The sequence below is a fragment of the Scyliorhinus canicula genome, chromosome 20 (genome assembly GCF_902713615.1).
Source record: "Scyliorhinus canicula chromosome 20, sScyCan1.1, whole genome shotgun sequence".
In the NCBI taxonomy this organism is placed as follows: Eukaryota; Metazoa; Chordata; class Chondrichthyes; order Carcharhiniformes; family Scyliorhinidae; genus Scyliorhinus; species Scyliorhinus canicula.
The window spans coordinates 78,170,139-78,188,778 of NC_052165.1; the positions used below are offsets into that span (position 1 = coordinate 78,170,139).

The window sequence follows — 18,640 nt, forward strand, 5'->3', positions numbered from 1 at the left end:
CAGATGGCCTACTCCTGCTCCTAGTTCTTATGTTCTTATGTTCTTATTACCCACGTAGATGATTCTTCAGTGAGTCAACAGATGTTTGGCCCCACCGCCAATATTTTTATAACGAATGAACAAGGAGGAACGTTGAAAGAAAATTAAAAGTAAATACGATTTTACTGCCTCGAGTGATCTTTCGCCCAGATTACTCAATCGTGGAATCCTGACAATCCCCTGCCCCTCTTCATATGTTAACACAGCAACCAACCAGTTTCTTATGTGTCAACGACTCATTGTCAATTCTCTGTCCAACATCGAGTCCACTCACTAATCTCCCCACCATGACTTTCTGAAATAGCATTCAGGGTAGAGGAAGAGACGGAGCGAGAGGTACAATTACAACACTTGCCTTTAAACGTTCCAGAGAAGAGGTAAATCCAGGTAAATGCTGGCACAAAGAGAACGGTCAGGGTGGCCGCAAGGAACTTCCGGCGTCCTCTGCAGATTCCCAGCATCCTGGGGAATGTCGGAGTCAGGTTGGCGGTGCTGTTCCTAGGTGGGTAACATCAGATCCTCAGCAAGGTGCATGTTAGTCCCTGAAATTAGAAAGACAGGATCACTTGGCAACTTGTTCGGGTCGACGAGCTGTGCCCACACATTCCCTTAATGCAACAACGCCAGCTGGGAAGGAAAGGTTTTGAAAGACAATCTGACAATGCTACGCGCTGTGGCGTAACGATGATACAAACTGGTGTGTAATCCAGAACACTTAAAAATCAGTGTTAAACAGGATGAAAATCAGAGCACCTAAAACAATGCTCACAGTAATCAGGTTATAAATCTTGACAACCTACAAAATAACTCAAGGAAAACATTGGAGCCACGATTTTTCCTTCATTGTGAGTCAGGTTGTCTACCCTCCTGTATTGTCCTGCCGTCTCCAGAAATTTAAGCTAAATCCTCGACCATTGGAAAATCTGGGACATAAATCATGTTGCAGCTCATTAGCTCCCACTCGGTAGTCTAGCTCTGTCTCCAGCCAGTGTTCCCGCTCATTGCCCGCAGTTCGCATTCTCGATCACAGCTCTGTTAGGTTGTCAATAATTACCGCATCTCCTCCCCTCGCCCCCCCAATCTTCATTCTAGTCCACTGTGTCCAGATCCATGGTCTAGATCGCTGCTCCCCAATTGGCATTCTAGATCACTGTCCCTGGCACCTCATCTTGTGTTCCAGATCAACAGATAAATAAATGCATGCGCATGCCTACAAACACACACGTTATCAATGTTCCAGTTATGGATCTGATTCGCTGGTCTTGAATCCACGATCTGAACCGCTGGTCTGCAGTCTTGCGCTAGGTCAGTCTATGTACGGGAACAATGTTCAGCAGTCCATTATCAAACTTTGAGACCACCACTCTCGCACTCTGTTCTAGATCACTTTGGGTTGCAGGGATGAGGCCCCCCAACCCATCTTTATTATAAGTCACCCCCACATGCTGCCAGTTTTTATTCTAGACCACTTTCACAATCCAGATTCTAACACAATGCACTCCATAGTCCAGGTTCTAGCACTGTGTCCCCACAGTCCAGGTTCTAGTTCCCTGTTCCCCAGTCCAAGATCTAGCTCATTGTTCACCAGTCCAGGTTCCAGCTCACTGTTCCACAGTCCAGGTTCTAGCTCCCTGTTCGTCGGTACAGGTTCTGGCTCCCTGTTCCCCAGTCCACATTCTCGCTCACTGTTCCAGATTCCACATTGTAGCTCACTGCTTCCCATTCCAAGTTCTAGTTCCCTGTTCTTCAGTCTACATGTTAGCACACTGTTCCCCAATCCAGGTTCGAGCTCTCTGTTCCTCAGTCCAGGTTCTAGCTCACTGTTCCACAGTCCAGGTTCTAGCTCATTGTTATATAGTCCAGGATCGAGCTCCCCTGTTCCTCAGTCCAGGGTCTACCTCCATGTTACCAAATCCGGGTTCTAGCTCGCCATTTGACTGTCCAGGTTCGAGCTCGCTGTTCCCATTCCAGGTTCTAGCTCACCATTCGCCTGTCCAGGTTCGAGCTCACTGTTCCTCTGTCCAGGTTCTAGCTCAGTTCCCCTATCCAGGTTCTAGCTCACTGTTCCCCTATCCAGGTCTAGCTCCATTTTCCCAAGTCCAGGTTCTAGCTCACTGTTCCCCTGTCCAGGTGCGAGTTCGCTGTTCCCAGTTCAGGTTCTAGCTCACCATTTGCCTGTCCAGGTTTGAGCTCGCTGTTCCCATTCCCGGTTCTAGCTCACCATTCCCCTGTCCAGGTTCTAGCTCACTGTTCCCCAATCCAGGTTCTAGCTCACTGTTTTCCAGTCCAGGTTCTAGCTCACCATTCGCCTGTCCAGGTTCGAGCTCACTGTTCCCCTGCCCAGTTTCTAGCTCACTCTTCTCCAATTCTAGTTCTAGCTCACTGTTCCAGAGTCCAGGTTCGAACTCACTGTTCCCCAGTCTAGGTTCTAGCTCACTGTTCCCAGTCCAGGTTCTAGCTCACTATTCTCCAGTCCAGGTTCGAGCTCACTGTTCCCAGTCCAGGTTCGAGTCTGATGTCTTGAGTTCATGTCCTAGGTTTCTTCATGCAAGGGGTTGTGGGGGAATTGGCAATGCACATCAAAACCGTCTGACGTCTTTTCCACACAAAAATAAAACCTCAGGATCTTTGATGATTTAATTATGAGGAGCCTTTTATGCCTTCTTTATATATCTAAAATGCTGCTGCAACTCATGAAGGCACAAGATAACAAAACCTATTCCCATTTCTTTCCCAGATGCAGTGACACATTTTCACTTCAAAGCACTTTCAAATAATCCCTTCCCTAAATCTGGACAACGCAGAATACAAAAGGTTGTCTTTCAGAACCACTTTTGATCTTCCAGCGCCTGCTTTGTTACAAAACGCTGCCTTTATGTTTTTTGAGCAAACAATTCACTTATCAAGGTTCGGCTTGATCCTGCTCTGAAATAGAAGTGTGTGCCACTCGCTGGTATTTGAGGGTAATTATGTACGAACGTTATTGAGTCAAAAAACAGATAGCATAAAAAAAAGAATATCTTTATGCTAAAATAATCTACTTTAGAAAGGGCCGTCTATCTCAACGTGAGCTAATCTCGATCTCAGAGCATCATAAGCTATCATGCAATAAAAGCTGCATTTATATAGTACCTTTAGCACAGAAAATACCCAGGGCACTTCATAGAAGTGTCATGGCGCCGAAGGAGACGCCATGAGTAAAAACCTCCTCACACAGCGAGTGGTTGGGATCTGGGATGCACTACCTGGATGTGTGGTGGAGGCAGGTTCAATCGACGCATTCAAGAGGGCATTAGATGATCATTTCAATGGAAACAATTTGCAGGATACATGGAAAAGGCTGGAATGGTACCAAGTCATAATGCTCATTTATGGCCTGCAGTCTACGCATCCAATCCCCTCCAGTGGAAATTGCCCCAGTATTAGCCCAATGGCTCACCATTAAGATCAGTTAGCTCTCCAAAACATTGGCATCATGTTTGACCCACAGGTCTCAACACTATGTAACATACATTTCTCCACAGTTGGATGTATTGGCAAACCTCACTGTTTAAGGTCACAGACACAGACTGCCCATAGGTAATGGGAGGTGCTCGGTGCGTGGAAATACATCCCAGCAAGATTGCCAACCTTTCCAGTTGAGAAGAGACAACTGGGGAATAAGCTCAGCCATTAGAGAGTTCTGACAATTTTATTACATTCACAGAAGTCTTCTTATTTTCAGGAAGAACTCCAAGGCATCTGGTCTCTTGCTATTGTTCCATCTGTTTACAATTATAAAGTATTGAATTATTCCCCTGTTACTTCCAATACAGAGCATAAAATTCCTGGAACACTTTCAGGACTGCTTTACCCGGACACTTAAAGAGTAGACACGATCGTGATTCAAATAACTATCTCCTGCACGTGCCCTCCGGCACAAGGGCAAAATTCAATTTTACTCAAGTGACCAGATAATGTTTTTTTTAATTTAGAGCACCCAATTCTTTTTTTTCCAATTACCGGGCAATTTAGCATGGCCAATCCAGGGGGAGAATGCTCAAACTCCACACGGACAGTAACCCGGAGCCGTGATCGAACCTGGGACCGCGGCACCGTGAGGCAGCAGTGCTAACCACTGCACCACCGTGCCGCTTGTGACCAGATAATCCTTTTTTTCCCAGAATATTTTATTGAGGCATTTATATTATAAATTTCACCACCATGGGCAACAACACCCCGCCCCCCCCAAATCAGCCAACATGGCTTCACATAACTAACACCCCAAAAGACATTCCCCACCACTCACCCCCACCTTACATAGAACATAAGAACAGTACAGCACAGAACAGGCCCTTCGGCCCTCGATGTTGTGCCGAGCAATGATCACCCTACTCAAACCCACGTATCCACCCTATACCCGTAACCCAACAACCCCCCCTTAACCTTACTTTTTAGGACACTACGGGCAATTTAGCATGGCCAATCCACCTAACCCGCACATCTTTGGACTGTGGGAGGAAACCGGAGCACCCGGAGGAAACCCACGCACACACGGGGAGGACGTGCAGACTCCGCACAGACAGTGACCCAGCCGGGAATCGAACCTGGGACCCTGGAGCTGTGAAGCATTTATGCTAACCACCATGCTACCGTGCTGCCCAAGGTTGAACCCTTGTTCAACCCCACCTGCCGAACAGATAATCCTTGACAATAATGTTATTCGCTAAGAGCTGGAAGGTCAGGTGAGTTTTTATAAAATAGCAGTGTATAGATTTTGAGGTTACAGGGGCTGGTTTAGCACAGTGAGCTAAATAGCTGGCTTGTAACGTAGAACAAGGCCAGCAGCGCAGGTTAAATTCCCGTACCAGCCTCCCCGAACAGGTGAAGGAATATGGCGACATTCAAGGGCTTTTCACAGTTACTTCATCGAAGCCTACTTGTGACAATAAGCGATTATTATTATTATTAGGTTCAAACTGCCTTTGAATCAATGTGTCAGGTCTCCTTATTCAACACACAGATATAGGGCACTTAAGTGAACCAGGATTCAGTACCATTTTCAGTTTAGATGTTGCCGTGAGGTGGCTTGGCGAACTGACAGGATTTCTATCTGGAAAGGGTCGATCTGACTCAGTATAGCTCTACGTCCCGCAGTTCAAAAGGTTCTAAGTTCCTCTCCTGGAGTTCGGGATCACGGGCAGTGCAACACAAAAAACTAGCAAGGTTCAACGGATTCATTTTTGAGGACAGATTCAATAGATTAGGTCCATTCCCTTGAGTATAGAATATCTAATGAGGGATTTAATTAAATTGCTTAAATTTGATTAAAAAGTTGATAGTGTATATAGAGAATCCAGACTCCAGAACTCCACGGAAGGGGCTTAACCTTAAACTCACAGCAAGTTCTTTCGGACTGATGGCAGTAGGAGATATTTCTTCACATCAAAGATCAAAGAAATCTGGAACCTTCTTCAAAAGCTGCTGCTGAAAGGGGAGATCCATCAAGTATAACGCAGGGAGATTTCTTATTTCTAAGGCTTTCCAAGTCTTCAACTTGCTCTCCTTGAGATTTATCTAACAGAAGAGCAAACAGTTGAGGGGAGAGCAGTTGGTGGGAATATTAGTAAGCATGTCCCCGCTATCTCAGACAAATCATAGAATCATAAAATTTACAGTGCAGAAGGAGGCCATTCGGCCCATCAAGTCTGTACTGACCCTTGAAAAGAGCACCCTGCCTTAAGGCCACACATCCACCCTATCCCCGTAACCCCATCCAAACTTTTTGGACACAGAGCAATTTTTCATGGCCTAACCATGCACATCTTTGGGCTGTGGGAGGAAACCGGAGCACCCGGGGGAAACCCACACAGACACGGGGAGACTGTGCAGACTCCACACAGACAGTGACCCAAGCCGGGAATCGACCCGGGACCCTGGAGCTGTGAAGCAACTGTGCTGCCCATGATACAACCATGGTCCAAAATCTGTCAGGTTCTTCTGCAGGCACATCTCATGGCTTTTGTTTTCCCCAGCAACACCTGAGCTCAGGACTCCAAATCAAAACCAGATTTGCCTGACACCAGATCAATGCTTTTGCTGTGTTATTCCTGACCAATGATTGAAGAAACCCAAATCACAGAGCCAATTCACTCCCGATTTGCTTTTGTCCCAAAATCTTAAATCCCATGCTGAGGAGGAACATTAATATTAAAGATACTGCCATTTACCACCCTCTCACCGCCCTCAAAAAACAGCAAGGAGGCAGTTCAACAAAAAGATGACCTTCCGAAATTCAGCAAAAATCACTCTGGGTCGACTCGGCTACGCTCACTCCCTTTCACATCAACTCAGGTGACAGAAATGTTTTTTTCCATTCAATACCTATCTGCTTTGTATCGCGAACTCTGCACTGGAGGAGATCTCTCTTCCTTTCTTCAGTTGCCAACTCCCTATTTCACAGTTCAGGAGATATGGCAGATTAACATGGGGGTGGGGAAGGAGGGAGAAGAAAGGGAAACCTCGTGCATCAAGTTGCTTTAATTGCCCAGGTGCACGAGGAGACGGGTTTCTCCGTCGACGGGATCCTCCGCTTCGCTGGCAGCGCACCCGCTGGTTTCCCGACCGCGTGGGATGGCCACAATGGGAAACCCCACTGGCCGGCTGCGGGAAAGGGGAATCCCGCTGCCAGTGGGAGCACGCTGTACCGGAAAATTGGGCTGGCGGGACAGAGAATGCCGCCCCAAAAGCTTATGGGGCTGGTTTCGCACAGGGCTAAATAGCTGGCTTTTAAAGCAGACCCTGGCCGGCCAGCAGCATGGTTCAATTCCCGTACCAGCCTCCCCGAACAGGTGCCGGAATGTGGCAACTAGGGGCTTTTCACAGTAACTTCATTTGAAGTCTACTTGTGACAATAAGCGATTTTCATTGCATTTTACATTTTTATGGCACGGGCTGTACTTTTGCAATCCTTTGCATTCTGAATGTCCACAAGTGCAAAGGCACATTCTTTCGTTTTTATAAAGATCCCACATATACCATCTTGGCCACCTATCAAGGTGTGAGCTAGCGGTGGGGGGATGACACAGATTTTGTCCTGTTTTGACTTTTTACGCTCCAAGTGATGGACCACTTCCATATAACACCAAAGAAGAGATTCTCAGCAAACTGACGGAGATGCAGAGATGTTCAAGCACGCTGCCTCAGCTTTCAGAAGACCCACTGCTTTCATCTCTCAGCTGTCACTCAGCTATAAAGTGGCTATAACAGCCACTTAAATACCACTGGAAACTAAATGGGTTAGTGGTGACATTGAAATGGTCTCTCCAGATCGATCGCTTAGTGAACAGTGCTGGAAATGGGTGGCTCGGTTTGACTGTTCAGCTGGATGTAAAAGTTCTCGTGTTGTTGTTCAGTGCGAAGAACATAGAAAATACAGCACAGAACAGGCCCTTCGGCCCACGATGTTGTGCCAAACTTTTGTCCTAGATTAAGAACAAAGTAATCTGCACCCCAGCATTCTACCGTAATACATGTACCTATCCAATATCCGCTTGAAGGTCCCTAATGTTTCCGACTCAACTACTTCCACAGGCAGTGCATTTCATTCCCCCACTACTCTCTGGGTAAAGAACCTACCTCTGACATCCCCCCTATATCTTCCACCATTCACCTTAAATTTATGTCCCCTTGTAATGGTTTGTTCCACCCGAGGAAAAAGTCTCTGACTGTCTACTCTATCTATTCGCCTGATCATCTTATAAACCTCTATCAAGTCGCCCCCCATCCTTCTCCGTTCTAATGAGAAACGGCCTAACACCCTCAACCTTTCCTCGTAAGACCTACTCTCCATTCAAGGGAGAATAATCCAGGCTTTCATTTCCCCCCTCAGCCAGTGCCGTTGAAAGAAATGAATAGTGTCGGCACGGCAGCACAGTGGTTAGCACTGCTGCCTCGCAGCACTAGGGTTCAGTGTTAAATTCCAGCCCCGGGTGACTGTGCGGAGTTTACACGTTCTTCCCCTGTCTGTGTGTGTTTCCTCCGGGTGCTCCAGTTTCCTCCCACAGTCCAAAGATTTGCAGGTTAGGTGGATTGGCCATGTTAAATTGCCCTTAGTGTCCAAAGATGTTCCGGTTAGGTGGGGTTACTGGGGTTATAGGGATAGGGCGGGGAAGAAGGCCAAGGTAGGGTGCTCGTTCAGAGGATTGGTGCTGACTCGATGAGTCGAATGGCCTCCTTCTGCAATGTAAGAATTAAATGGTTCTATGATTTGCTTGCTGTTTGCTGTGCAAAACCTGGCTGCCGCACTTACCTCCATGGTAGAAACTTTGAATGCAGTTTGTTGGCTGTGGAATCATAGTTTACCGTCCAGAAAGAGGTGGCCTAGTGGTGTTGGCACTAGATTGGCAATCAGAGGCAAGACCCAGGTTCAAATCCCACCATGGCAGATGGTGGAATTTGAATTGACCATTTAATCTAGTTCACTAATACCCTGTTGGGAAGGAAATCTGCCCTCCTAGCCTGGTCTGGCCTACATGTGACACCAGCTCCGCAGCAATGTGGTTGACTTTCGAATGCTCTCCGAAATGAAGGGCAGTTAGGGATGGGTAATAAATGCTGGCCCAGCCAGTGATGCCCACAACCGGTCAATCAATTCATAAGAAAAGAGGCCACTTGGCCAATCATGCCTGTGCTGGCTCAATCCTAGAATTCCTACAATGCAGAAGGAGGCCATTCGACCCATCAAGTTTGCGTCGTCCCTTCGAAACACTACCCTACGCCCAAAGGCGCAATGTGCCTTGGCCGATCCACCTAACCTGCACATCTTTATTCTGTGGGAGGAAACCAGAGCACCCGGCGGAAACCCACACAGTCACCCAAGGTTGGAATCAAACCCGGCTCCCTGGCGCTGTGAGGCAGCAGTGCTAACCACTGTGCCACCGTGCTCCCCCCTTTGAGACATTGAGGACACGATCAGCTGCAATTTAAAAATGCAAATTCTGCCTTTCAGCGAGCGTTCTGAATAAAACGTCAATGAAACTCTTCGCCACTGCAGCGGTGTCACTCCATGAACACAGAAGAGCACTTGAGCTACCGTTACAAGCCAATGTTAGCTCATTAACATCAAGCTCATATTTCTCGCACAATAGTCTAACCAACATTGCCGACATGCAGAGCACTGATTCATTTTTAAACATCAGTATTTTTGAAGTAAAATGTTCCTTGTTTGGTTTTGACAGTATTTTAAAAAATGTCGCTGTAGTAGTTAAGTCCCTTGACATTCCAAATAAGAAAAGTGTTTGACAGATCACTAAAAGCACTAGACTTAGGTGGAAAAAAAATTTCATCAGGCAGCTATGCACTTTAACCCTTCTCAGGCTGCACAGCCTTATTAAGCCTTCAAACCAGCATGGATTTAGAATCTCAGAATTTCTACAGTGCAGAAGGAGGCCATTTGGCCCAACGAATCAGCACCAACCCTTAGAATGAGGACTGTACCTAAGCCCACGCCCCCACCCTATCCCCGTAACCCAAACTAATCTGTACATCCCTGGACATTAAGGAAAAACATTTTTTTGCATGGCCAATCCACCTAACCTGCACACCTTTGGACTGTGGGAAGAAGCTGGAGCTCCCGGAGGAAACCCAGGCAGACATGAGGAAAACATGCAGACTCCACACAGACAGTTACCCAAGGCCGGAATTGAACGGAATTGGTGCTGTGCAGCAGCAGTGCTAACCACTGTGGTACCATGCTGCCCAGGTTAGGTGAATTGAACATTCTGAACTCTCCCTCAGTGTACCCAAACAGGCGCCAGAGTGTGGCGACTAGAGGCTGTTCACAGTAACTTCATTGCAGTGTTAATGCAAGCCTGCTTGTGACACTAATAAAGATTAGAATAAGGGCTAAAAGCCTTCCTTATTGTTTTGCTTCATTCACAGGACATACATTTTGATGGTCCATCCCTAATCACCCTCGAGAAGGTGGTGGTGAGCTGCCTTTATTGAGCCACTGCAGTCCATATGGTGTAGGTAAACCCACAGTGCTGTTAGGAAGGGAATTACAAGATTTTGACCCAGTGACAATGAAAGGTAGCGTGTGGTTTGGAGAGGAACTTGCAGGTTGTATTGTCCCCATGTGTCTGCTACCCTTGTTCTTCCAGGTGGTACAGGTCCTCTAAGATTAAAAAAAAAATAGGCTAGTCTCCACTGGAGTATAGAAGAGGAAGAGGCAACTTGATCAAAACCTTTAAGATGCTGATGGGTATTGACAGGGTAGATGAGGAGAAGATATTTCCTCTTGTGGGAGAATCTAGAACTAAGGGTCACGGTTTAAAAATAAGGGATGGCTCATTTAAAACAGAGATAAGGAGAATATTTTTCATGAGGGTTTGAGTCTCAGGAACTCTCTTCCCCACAAGGTGGTGGAAGCAAAGCATTTGAATGTTTTGAGGCTGAGCGAGAAAGATTCTTGACTATCAAGGGGGTGAAATGTTATTGGGGAAAGGCAAGAATGCGTGGTTGAAGTTACAATCAGATCAGCCACGATCTTATTGAATGGCGGAGCAGGCTCGAGGGGCCGAGTGGCCTAGTCCTGCTCCTAATTCATATGTTTGTTCAAAAGGTACTGTCGAAGGTTTTGGTGAGTTGTTGCAGTGCATCTTTTTCGGTGGTTCACACTGCTGCTACTGTGCATCAGTAGCGGAGGGAGTGGATGTTGAAGGTGATGGATGGGGTGCCAATCAAGCCGGCTGCTTAGTCCTGGATAGTGTTGAGCATTCATCTGTAGCTGCACTCATCCAGCCAAGTAGAGAGTATTCCATCACATTCCCAACTTGTGCCTTGTAGCTGGTAGAGAAGCTTTAAGGAATCCAGCAATGAGTTACTCAATGTGGAATTCCAAGCCTCTGACCTGCTCTTGTATTCCAGTAATGTGTCTAGTCCAGTTCAATTTCTGGGCAATGGTAACCTCCAGAATGTTGATTATGGGAGATTCAATGATGTTAATGCCATTGAATGCCAAAGGGAGAAGGTTGGATTCTTTCTTGTTGGAGGTGGGCATTCCCGGCACTTGTGTCGTGCAAATATTCCTTGCCACTAATCAGTACCTGAATGTTCTCAAAGTCTTGCTGCATATGAACACAGACTACATCAGTATCTGTGGAGTTGTGAATTGTACTGAAGACTGTGGAATCACCAGGGAACATCCCCATCTCAGACCTTATGATGGAAAAAAGGTCATTAATGAAGCAGTTGAAGATGGTTGGACTTAGAACACACCTCCGAAGAACTCCTGCAGTGATGGCCTGGAGCTGAGATGATTGATCTCCAATCACCACAACCATCTTCCTTTGTGCCAGGTATGACTCTAACCAACTGAGAATTTCCCCCATGATTTTGCCAGGGCTCTTTGATGCTATACTCGGTCAAATGCTACCTTGATAGTGAGGTCAGTCACTCTCACCTCTGGAGTTTAGCTCATTTTTTTAAAGTTTAGAATATCTAATTCATTTTTTCCAATTATGGGGAAATTTAGCATGGCCAATCCACCTACTCTGCACATCTTTAGGTTGTGGGGGCGAAACCCACGCAAACACAGGGAGATTGTGCAAACTCCACACAGTCAGCGACCCAGAGCCGGGATCGAACTTGTGACCTCAGCGTCGTGAGGCAGCAGTGCTAACCACTGCACCACCGTGCTGCCCCTGGAGTTCAGCTCTTTGCCCCTGTTTGAATCAAGGCTGTAATGAGGTCAGGAGCTGAGTGACCTTGGAGGAACCCAAACTGAGCATCCGTGAGCAGGTTATTGCTGAGTATGTGTCACTGTCAACACCCCTTCCAAGTCTTTGCTGATTATCAACAGGAGATTGATGAGGTAGTATTTCACCAGATTGGTTTGTCTTGCTTTCGTGGACAGGACCTATATGGGCAGTTTTCCACATTGCCAGGTAGATGCCAGTGTTGTAGATGTACTGGAACGGCTTGGCGAGGGGTGCTGCAAGTTCTGGAGCACAGTCTTCAGGACTATTGCCTGAATACTGTCAGGGCCTATAGTTGTTTGCAGTATCCAGTGCCTTCAGCCATTTCTTGACACCATGTGGTGAATCGGATTGACTGAAGACTGACATCTGTGATGCTGGGGACCTCCAGAGAAGGCCGAGTTGGATCATCCAGAAGATTGTTGAAAATTCTTCAGCCATGTCTTTTGCACTGATGTGCTGGGTTCCTTTATCATTGAGGATGGAGATATTTGTTAAATCCCCTCATCCAGAGAGTTGATTAATTGTCCACAATCATTCATGACTGGATGAGGCAGGACTGCCGAGATCACAGATGTGATCCGTTAGTTGTGGAATTGCATAGCTCTGTCCACCACATGCTGCTTTCGTACCCCTTTACCATAATAAGTTTACAACCCTTTTGTAAATTTGTATGTGCAACCTGCCCGCATAATTTCACCCTCCGAACTCAGCCCAATCTAATTTGAAGCTATTGGCCATCAAAGAATGTGAAGAGTTTGCAATGGCCATGACATGCCCCACCCCACCTCTTATTTTCGTGTCTCGTCACAGGGCTTTGGGGAACTTTGCATCTCATGTGTAGAAGAACAACTGGGTGACTGCCTGTGTGGAATTTGCATGTTCTCCCCATATCTGCATGGGTTACAAAGAACAAAGAAAAGTACAGCACAGGAACAGGCCCTTCGGCCCTCCAAGCCTGCGCCGACCATGCTGCCCGTTTAAACTAAAATCTTCTACACTTCCGGGGTCCGTATCCCTCTATTCCCATCCTATTCATGTATTTGTCAAGTTGCCCCTTAAATGTCACTATTGTCCCTGCTTCCACCACCTCCTCCGGTAGCGAGTTCCAGGCAACCACTACCCTCTATGTAAAAAAACTTGCCTCATACATCTCCTCTAAACCTTGCCCCTCGCACCTTAAACCTATGCCCCTAGTAATTGACCCCTCTACCCTGGGAAAAAGCCTCTGACTATCCACTCTGCCTATGCCCCTCATAATTTTGTAGACCTCTATCAGGTCGCCCCTCAACCTCCTTCATTCCAGTCAGAACAAACCGAGTTTATTCAACCGCTCCTCATAGCTAATGCCCTCCATACCAGACAACGTCCTGGTAAATCTCTTCTGCACCTTCACTAAAGCCTCCACATCCTTCTGGTAGTGTGGCAACCAGAATTGAACACTATACTCCAAGTGTGGCCTAAGTTTCTCTACAGTTACAACATGACTTGCCAATTCTTATACTCAATGCCCCGGCCAATGAAGACATGCCGTATTCCTTCTTGACTACCTTCCCCACCTGTGTTGCCTCTTTCAGTGACCTGTGAACCTGTACACCTAGATCTCTCTGACTGTCAATACTCTATAGAGTTCTACCATTCACTGTATATTCCCTACCTGTATTAGACTTTCCAAAATGCATTACCTCAGATTTGTCCAGATTAAACTCCATCTGCCATCTCGCCACCCAAGTCTCCAAACGATCTAAATCCTGCTGTATCCTCTGACAGTCCACATCGCTATCCGCAATTCCACCAACCTTTGTGTCGTCTGCAAACTTACTAATCAGACCAGTTACATTTTCCTCCAAATCATTTATATATACTCCGTACAGCAAAGGTCCCAGCCCTGATCCCTGCGGAACACCACTAGTCACAGCCCTCCAATCACAAAAGCACCCTTCCATTGCTACTCTCTGCCTTCTATGACCTAGCCAGTTCTGTATCCATCTTGCCAGCTCACCTCTGACCCCGTGTGACTGACCTCCGGGTGCTCTGGTTTATTCCCACAGTCCAAAGATATGCAGGTTAGGTGGATTGGCCATGTTAAATTACCATTACAGTTTTAAATTGCCCTCGAGCGTCCAAAGATGTGCAGGTAAGGTGGGATTACGGGGACTGAGCGGGGGACGTGGGCCAAGATAGGGTGCTCTTTCAGAGGGTCTGTGCAGGCTCGATAGGCTGAATGGCCTTCTTCTGCATTGTATGGATTCTTTGGAAGACAGGAAAGAGAAGATACTGAATAATTTATACCAGGGGAGCTCCTTCAGTGTAAAGTACTTGGCCAAATCTCATTTTTCATGCGGTTTTGAAAACAATCCTATAAGTCACGGCGAGGCACAACATCCGAGTAAATCAAGAGGATGTCACAAAGCTCTCCTGGCTGTCCCCAACATGGAAAACATTGAGAAATATTCAAAAAGTTGCTCCTTAAAATACATACAGCTGTAGCTTTCCCCATCGTCTACTGACTCAAAATTACATCGCAATGACCAGAATGCCCCAAGTCGATGGACGTCTGTGAGCTGATCTCGACCAAGCAAGAAGTGGAGATGGAAAAAAACCTCGCCTCAATGGCCTTTTGTTAGGGATGAGGGAATAAAACTGCTCCAGGGTTCCTGCTCCTATTTGTAAAGCAGTGATCTCTGACAGAAAGCTTTGCTGTGCATCAGCCTTGGCAGCACGGATGCCTGTGAGTTAGAGGGTTCAAGTCCCAACAGCCAGTCTGAAGAACAAAATCGAGGCTGACACTTGGTGCAGTACTGACGGAGGACTACACGGGCAGGGGCGCCATCTTCCCTGTTAAAGGGAGGCCTCGCCCACCCCCAGCTGGTGGACAGAAATCGTCTCAGATTACTAATTGCATGAGAGGTGGGGAATTCCACCCCCCCCCCCCCATTCCTCCTCCTCCCCCCCCCCCCCATTTCTCCTCCTCCCCCCCCCCATTTCTCCTCCTCCCCCAATTCATCCTCTCTCCCCCCCAATTCATTCTCCCCCCCAATTCATCCTCTCACCCCCCCCCATTCCTCCTCTCTTCCCACCCCCAATCCCCCCTCTCTCCCCCCAATTCCTCCTCTCCCCCCAATTCCTCCTCTCCCCCCCAATTCCTCCTCTCCCCCCCAATTCCTCCTCTCCCCCCAATTCCTCCTCTCTCCCCCCCCCCCAATTCCTCCTCTCCCCCCCAATTCCTCCTCTCTCCCCCCCAATTCCTCCTCTCTCCCCCCCAATTCCTCCTCTCTCCCCCCCAATTCCCCCTCTCTCCCCCCCAATTCCTCCTCTCTCCCCCCTCAATTCCTCCTCTCCCCCCCACTTCCCCCCCTCCCCCCCTCAATTCCCCCTCTCTTCCCCCCACTTCCCCCCCTTCCCCCCACTTCCCCCCCTCTTCCCCCCACTCTTCCCCCCAATTCCCTCTCTTCCCCCCAATTCCCTCTCTTCCCCCCAATTCCCCCTCTCTTCCCCCCAATTCCCCCTCTCTTCCCCCCAATTCCCCCTCTCTTCCCCCCTCTTCCCCCCAATTCCCCCCCTCTTCCCCCCAATTCCCCCTCTCTTACCCCAATTCCCCCTCTCTTACCCCCAATTCCTCCTCTCTTACCCCCAATTCCTCCTTTCTTACCCCCAATTCCTCCTTTCTTCCCCCCAATTCCTCCTCTCCCCCCCCACCCCCCACCAATTCCTCCGCCCCCCCCCACCCCCCACTTCCTCAGTTCATTTCACCAACAACTTGCATTTAGACAGCACCTTTAACGTAATAAAAGGCTAGCTAGTAACATGAAGATGGATAGTAAGAGTTCCAGTAGATATTCAAATAAGAAAAGAGTTAACGAAGTGAGCATTGGTCCTATAGAAAGTGCATGTGGGGAATTGATAATGGAAATTAGGGAGATGGCAGATTAATGCAACAGGTATTTTGAACCTGTCTTCACCCGAGAGGATTCGAGAAATTTCCTAGAAATTGCTGTTTTAGAAATAGAAATAGAAAAAATATGAACTGGAAGTGAAGGAGGAAGTTGGGACTATTACAATCACTAGGGAAGTGGTCGTGAGCAACGTGTTTGGTCCTGAAGAAAGCTAAATCCTCGGGTCCGGGTGGACTTCACCCTAAGGTCTTCAAATAAGTAGCTAATGAGATAATGGTTTTAATTTTCTAAAATTCCCTAGATTCGGGGCAAGTTCCATCCGACTGCAAAAGAGCAAATTCCTTTGTTCAAAAAGGGAGGGAGACTGAAATGAGGAAACTACAGGCTATTTTCCCAAGACATCCGGTCTTCGCACCGGTCACCGAGTCGATCATGAGTCACCCAACTCATGGTGCCCGATGTGATCCAGATAAAGATGCAGGCAGCATGGTAGCACAGTTGCTCGACAGCTCCAGGGTCCCAGGTTCGATTCCCGACTTGGGTTACTGTCTGTGTGGAGTCTGCATGTTCTCCCCGTGTCTGCGTGGGTTTCCTCCGGGCGCTCCCACAGTCCAAAGATGTGCAGGTTAGGTGGATTGGCCATGATAAGTTGCCCTTAAGGTTGGGTTGGGTAGGGTAGGGTTACAGAGATAAGTTGGAGGCGTGTGCTTAAGTGGGTTGCTCTTTCCAAGAGCCGGTGCAGACTGGATGGGCCGAATGGCCTTTTCTGCACTGTAAATTATATGAAAGGCCTGCCACCAGTAGGGGCTTCATAAAGACACCGCCCATGGCTGGGGGGCCCTCAAGATCACCCACAAAGCCGGCAGGAAACATTGTGCCAAACGCACCCGAAATGTCACTTTGGAATTTGGCTGAATCGTGGCCTAAGTGTTGCCGCTGGGACTGAATCACATGAGATTCCCGTTCCCTATGGAGCGCTATTTGGTGAGTGCGTCAGGACATACAAATGGGTCAGCACTTTGCCAGCATGAATTTAGAGCAATTCTCAGCCCAGCAGCTGTTAAAACCACTGGGGCCGGAATTGGCACTAAAGAGCTTGCCAGCTGGAGCTGATTTTAAGCGCTCCCCTTACCATACACTCATTGCAGCCACAAAAAAGACTCCCAGAAGACTTGCTCCCTGCGTTCGAGTGCACAAGGTGGACCCGCAGCGCCCTGCCAGTGGAGAGAGGAGGGACACAATTTTCCTGAGGGTGGACCGCATACCCAAGCCTGCTCTCCTTGACATTACCTGGAAGGGGCAGTCAGTGCTGTCAGCCTCACATGGAGGAAACAGCTGATATCTGGGGGGGGTGGCCTCTGCCCTGAGAGGGTCAGCTAATCAGAAAGAGCAACAAAGTGCAGGTGTCCTCTGGTTGCACGGAGCTCCCTCGGTCCCCTGCATGGGGCAGCACTTCTTTTTTTTTACATTTTTCCAATTAAGGAGCAATTTAGCGTTGCCAATCCACCTACCCTGCATATAACATAGAACATACAGTGCTGAAGGATGCCATTTGGCCCATTGAGTCAGCACCGATACACTTAAGCCCTCACTTCCACCCTATCCCCGTAACCCAATCACCTTTTTGGTCACTAAGGGCAATTTATCATGGCCAATCCACCTAACCTGCACGTCTTTGGACTGTGGGAGGAAACCGGAGCAAACCCGCAAACCCACGCAGACACGGGGAGAACGCGCAGACTCCGCACAGACAGCGACCCAGCGGAGAATCGAACCGGAGACCCTGTCGCTGTGAAGCTGTGAAGCCACCGTGCTATCCACTTGTGCTACCGTCCTGCCTCTTTCGGTTGCGGGGTCGAGACCCAGGCAAGCACGGGGGGGGGGGGGGGGGGGGGGGGGATGGGGCAGCATTTCTGAGGAGTGCCAACAACTGGTGGGCTCCTGATTGAGCTTGGCCACGCCAATCTCCTTGATGATACAACTGGGGTACGAGGATGCCCAGAGGGGCGGCCTGGATGACCACAGGCCTTCTGAGCATTTAAAGGACCCAGGCAGCACTCAGCGGTGTGAGCATTCAGGAGCTTGTAAGCAGCACTAAAGGGGTGCGTTTCAAAGACAGGCTGCAGCAATGGCGGTCTGAGCCAGGCCACTCCGACCCTGAGGGGGACTTGGTGCAAGTTAGGGTACAGGAGTTTTGGATTACCTTAGGCTTGTCGATGGAGGACGGCAAGCCAGGAGTGCGCCCAGGAACAGTTGAGGAAATAACTGCATGGATGAAGGTTTCAACAACAGGTGAGCTGAAGGAGAAACGGAGCTGGATGAAGTTGCCATGAGGTAACAAAAAGATGAGAAATAAGGGGGTTGGGCAAGGATAGATGCTTGGGGGAAACATCACAGGTACCTGTAGTAACGCTCTGGACATGATTAGAAAGATAGAATTGGAACCACTTGAGAACAGTCTTCTCCAGCTGGATAACAGCGCAGAGGAAATAGTGTTCAATTTTATCAGTTGAATTTAAATTCCACCATTTGCCCTGGTGAAATTTGAAACCATGTGCCTGGCCTCTGGATTTTGTTTCCAGTAATTTCGCCATTTTGCCGTCATCTCCCAGTGTTAAAATTCTCATCCTTGTCTTCAAATCCCTCCATTGCCTTGCTCCTCCCTGTCGCTATAGTGCCCTCCACAATCTATAGTGCCCTCGCTATACTGCACTCTACAATCATGACAAATACATGCTGGGAACATACAGGAAGACGGGCAGTGACTGTCAGGCAAATGCTTCTGTAAAAGCTGACATTTCGGGGCAGGAAAGGGGACAACTGGGGAGAAAACAGGAGGTTGGGGTGCACAGCAACAATGAAGAAAGACGACGTACTGTCAGGTTATGCTGCAGTGTGCTCTTGTGTGGCACATTTCTCTGCATTTACGGAAAGCGTGAAAAATAAATAATTCAAAAGTCCCTTGAT

General features: G+C 48.1%; 1 protein-coding gene across 1 annotated transcript in view; it reads right to left on the reverse strand.

The window, feature by feature from the left end:
- Window positions 1–18,640, reverse strand: part of large1 (LARGE xylosyl- and glucuronyltransferase 1) — a 558,448-nt gene that overhangs the window by 370,096 nt on the left and 169,712 nt on the right. The window contains exon 2 of the mRNA XM_038780758.1: window positions 395–581. Within this exon, the coding sequence (XP_038636686.1) occupies window positions 395–500 (106 nt within the window). The 5' untranslated portion in view covers window positions 501–581. The remainder of the gene's footprint in view (window positions 1–394; window positions 582–18,640) is intronic.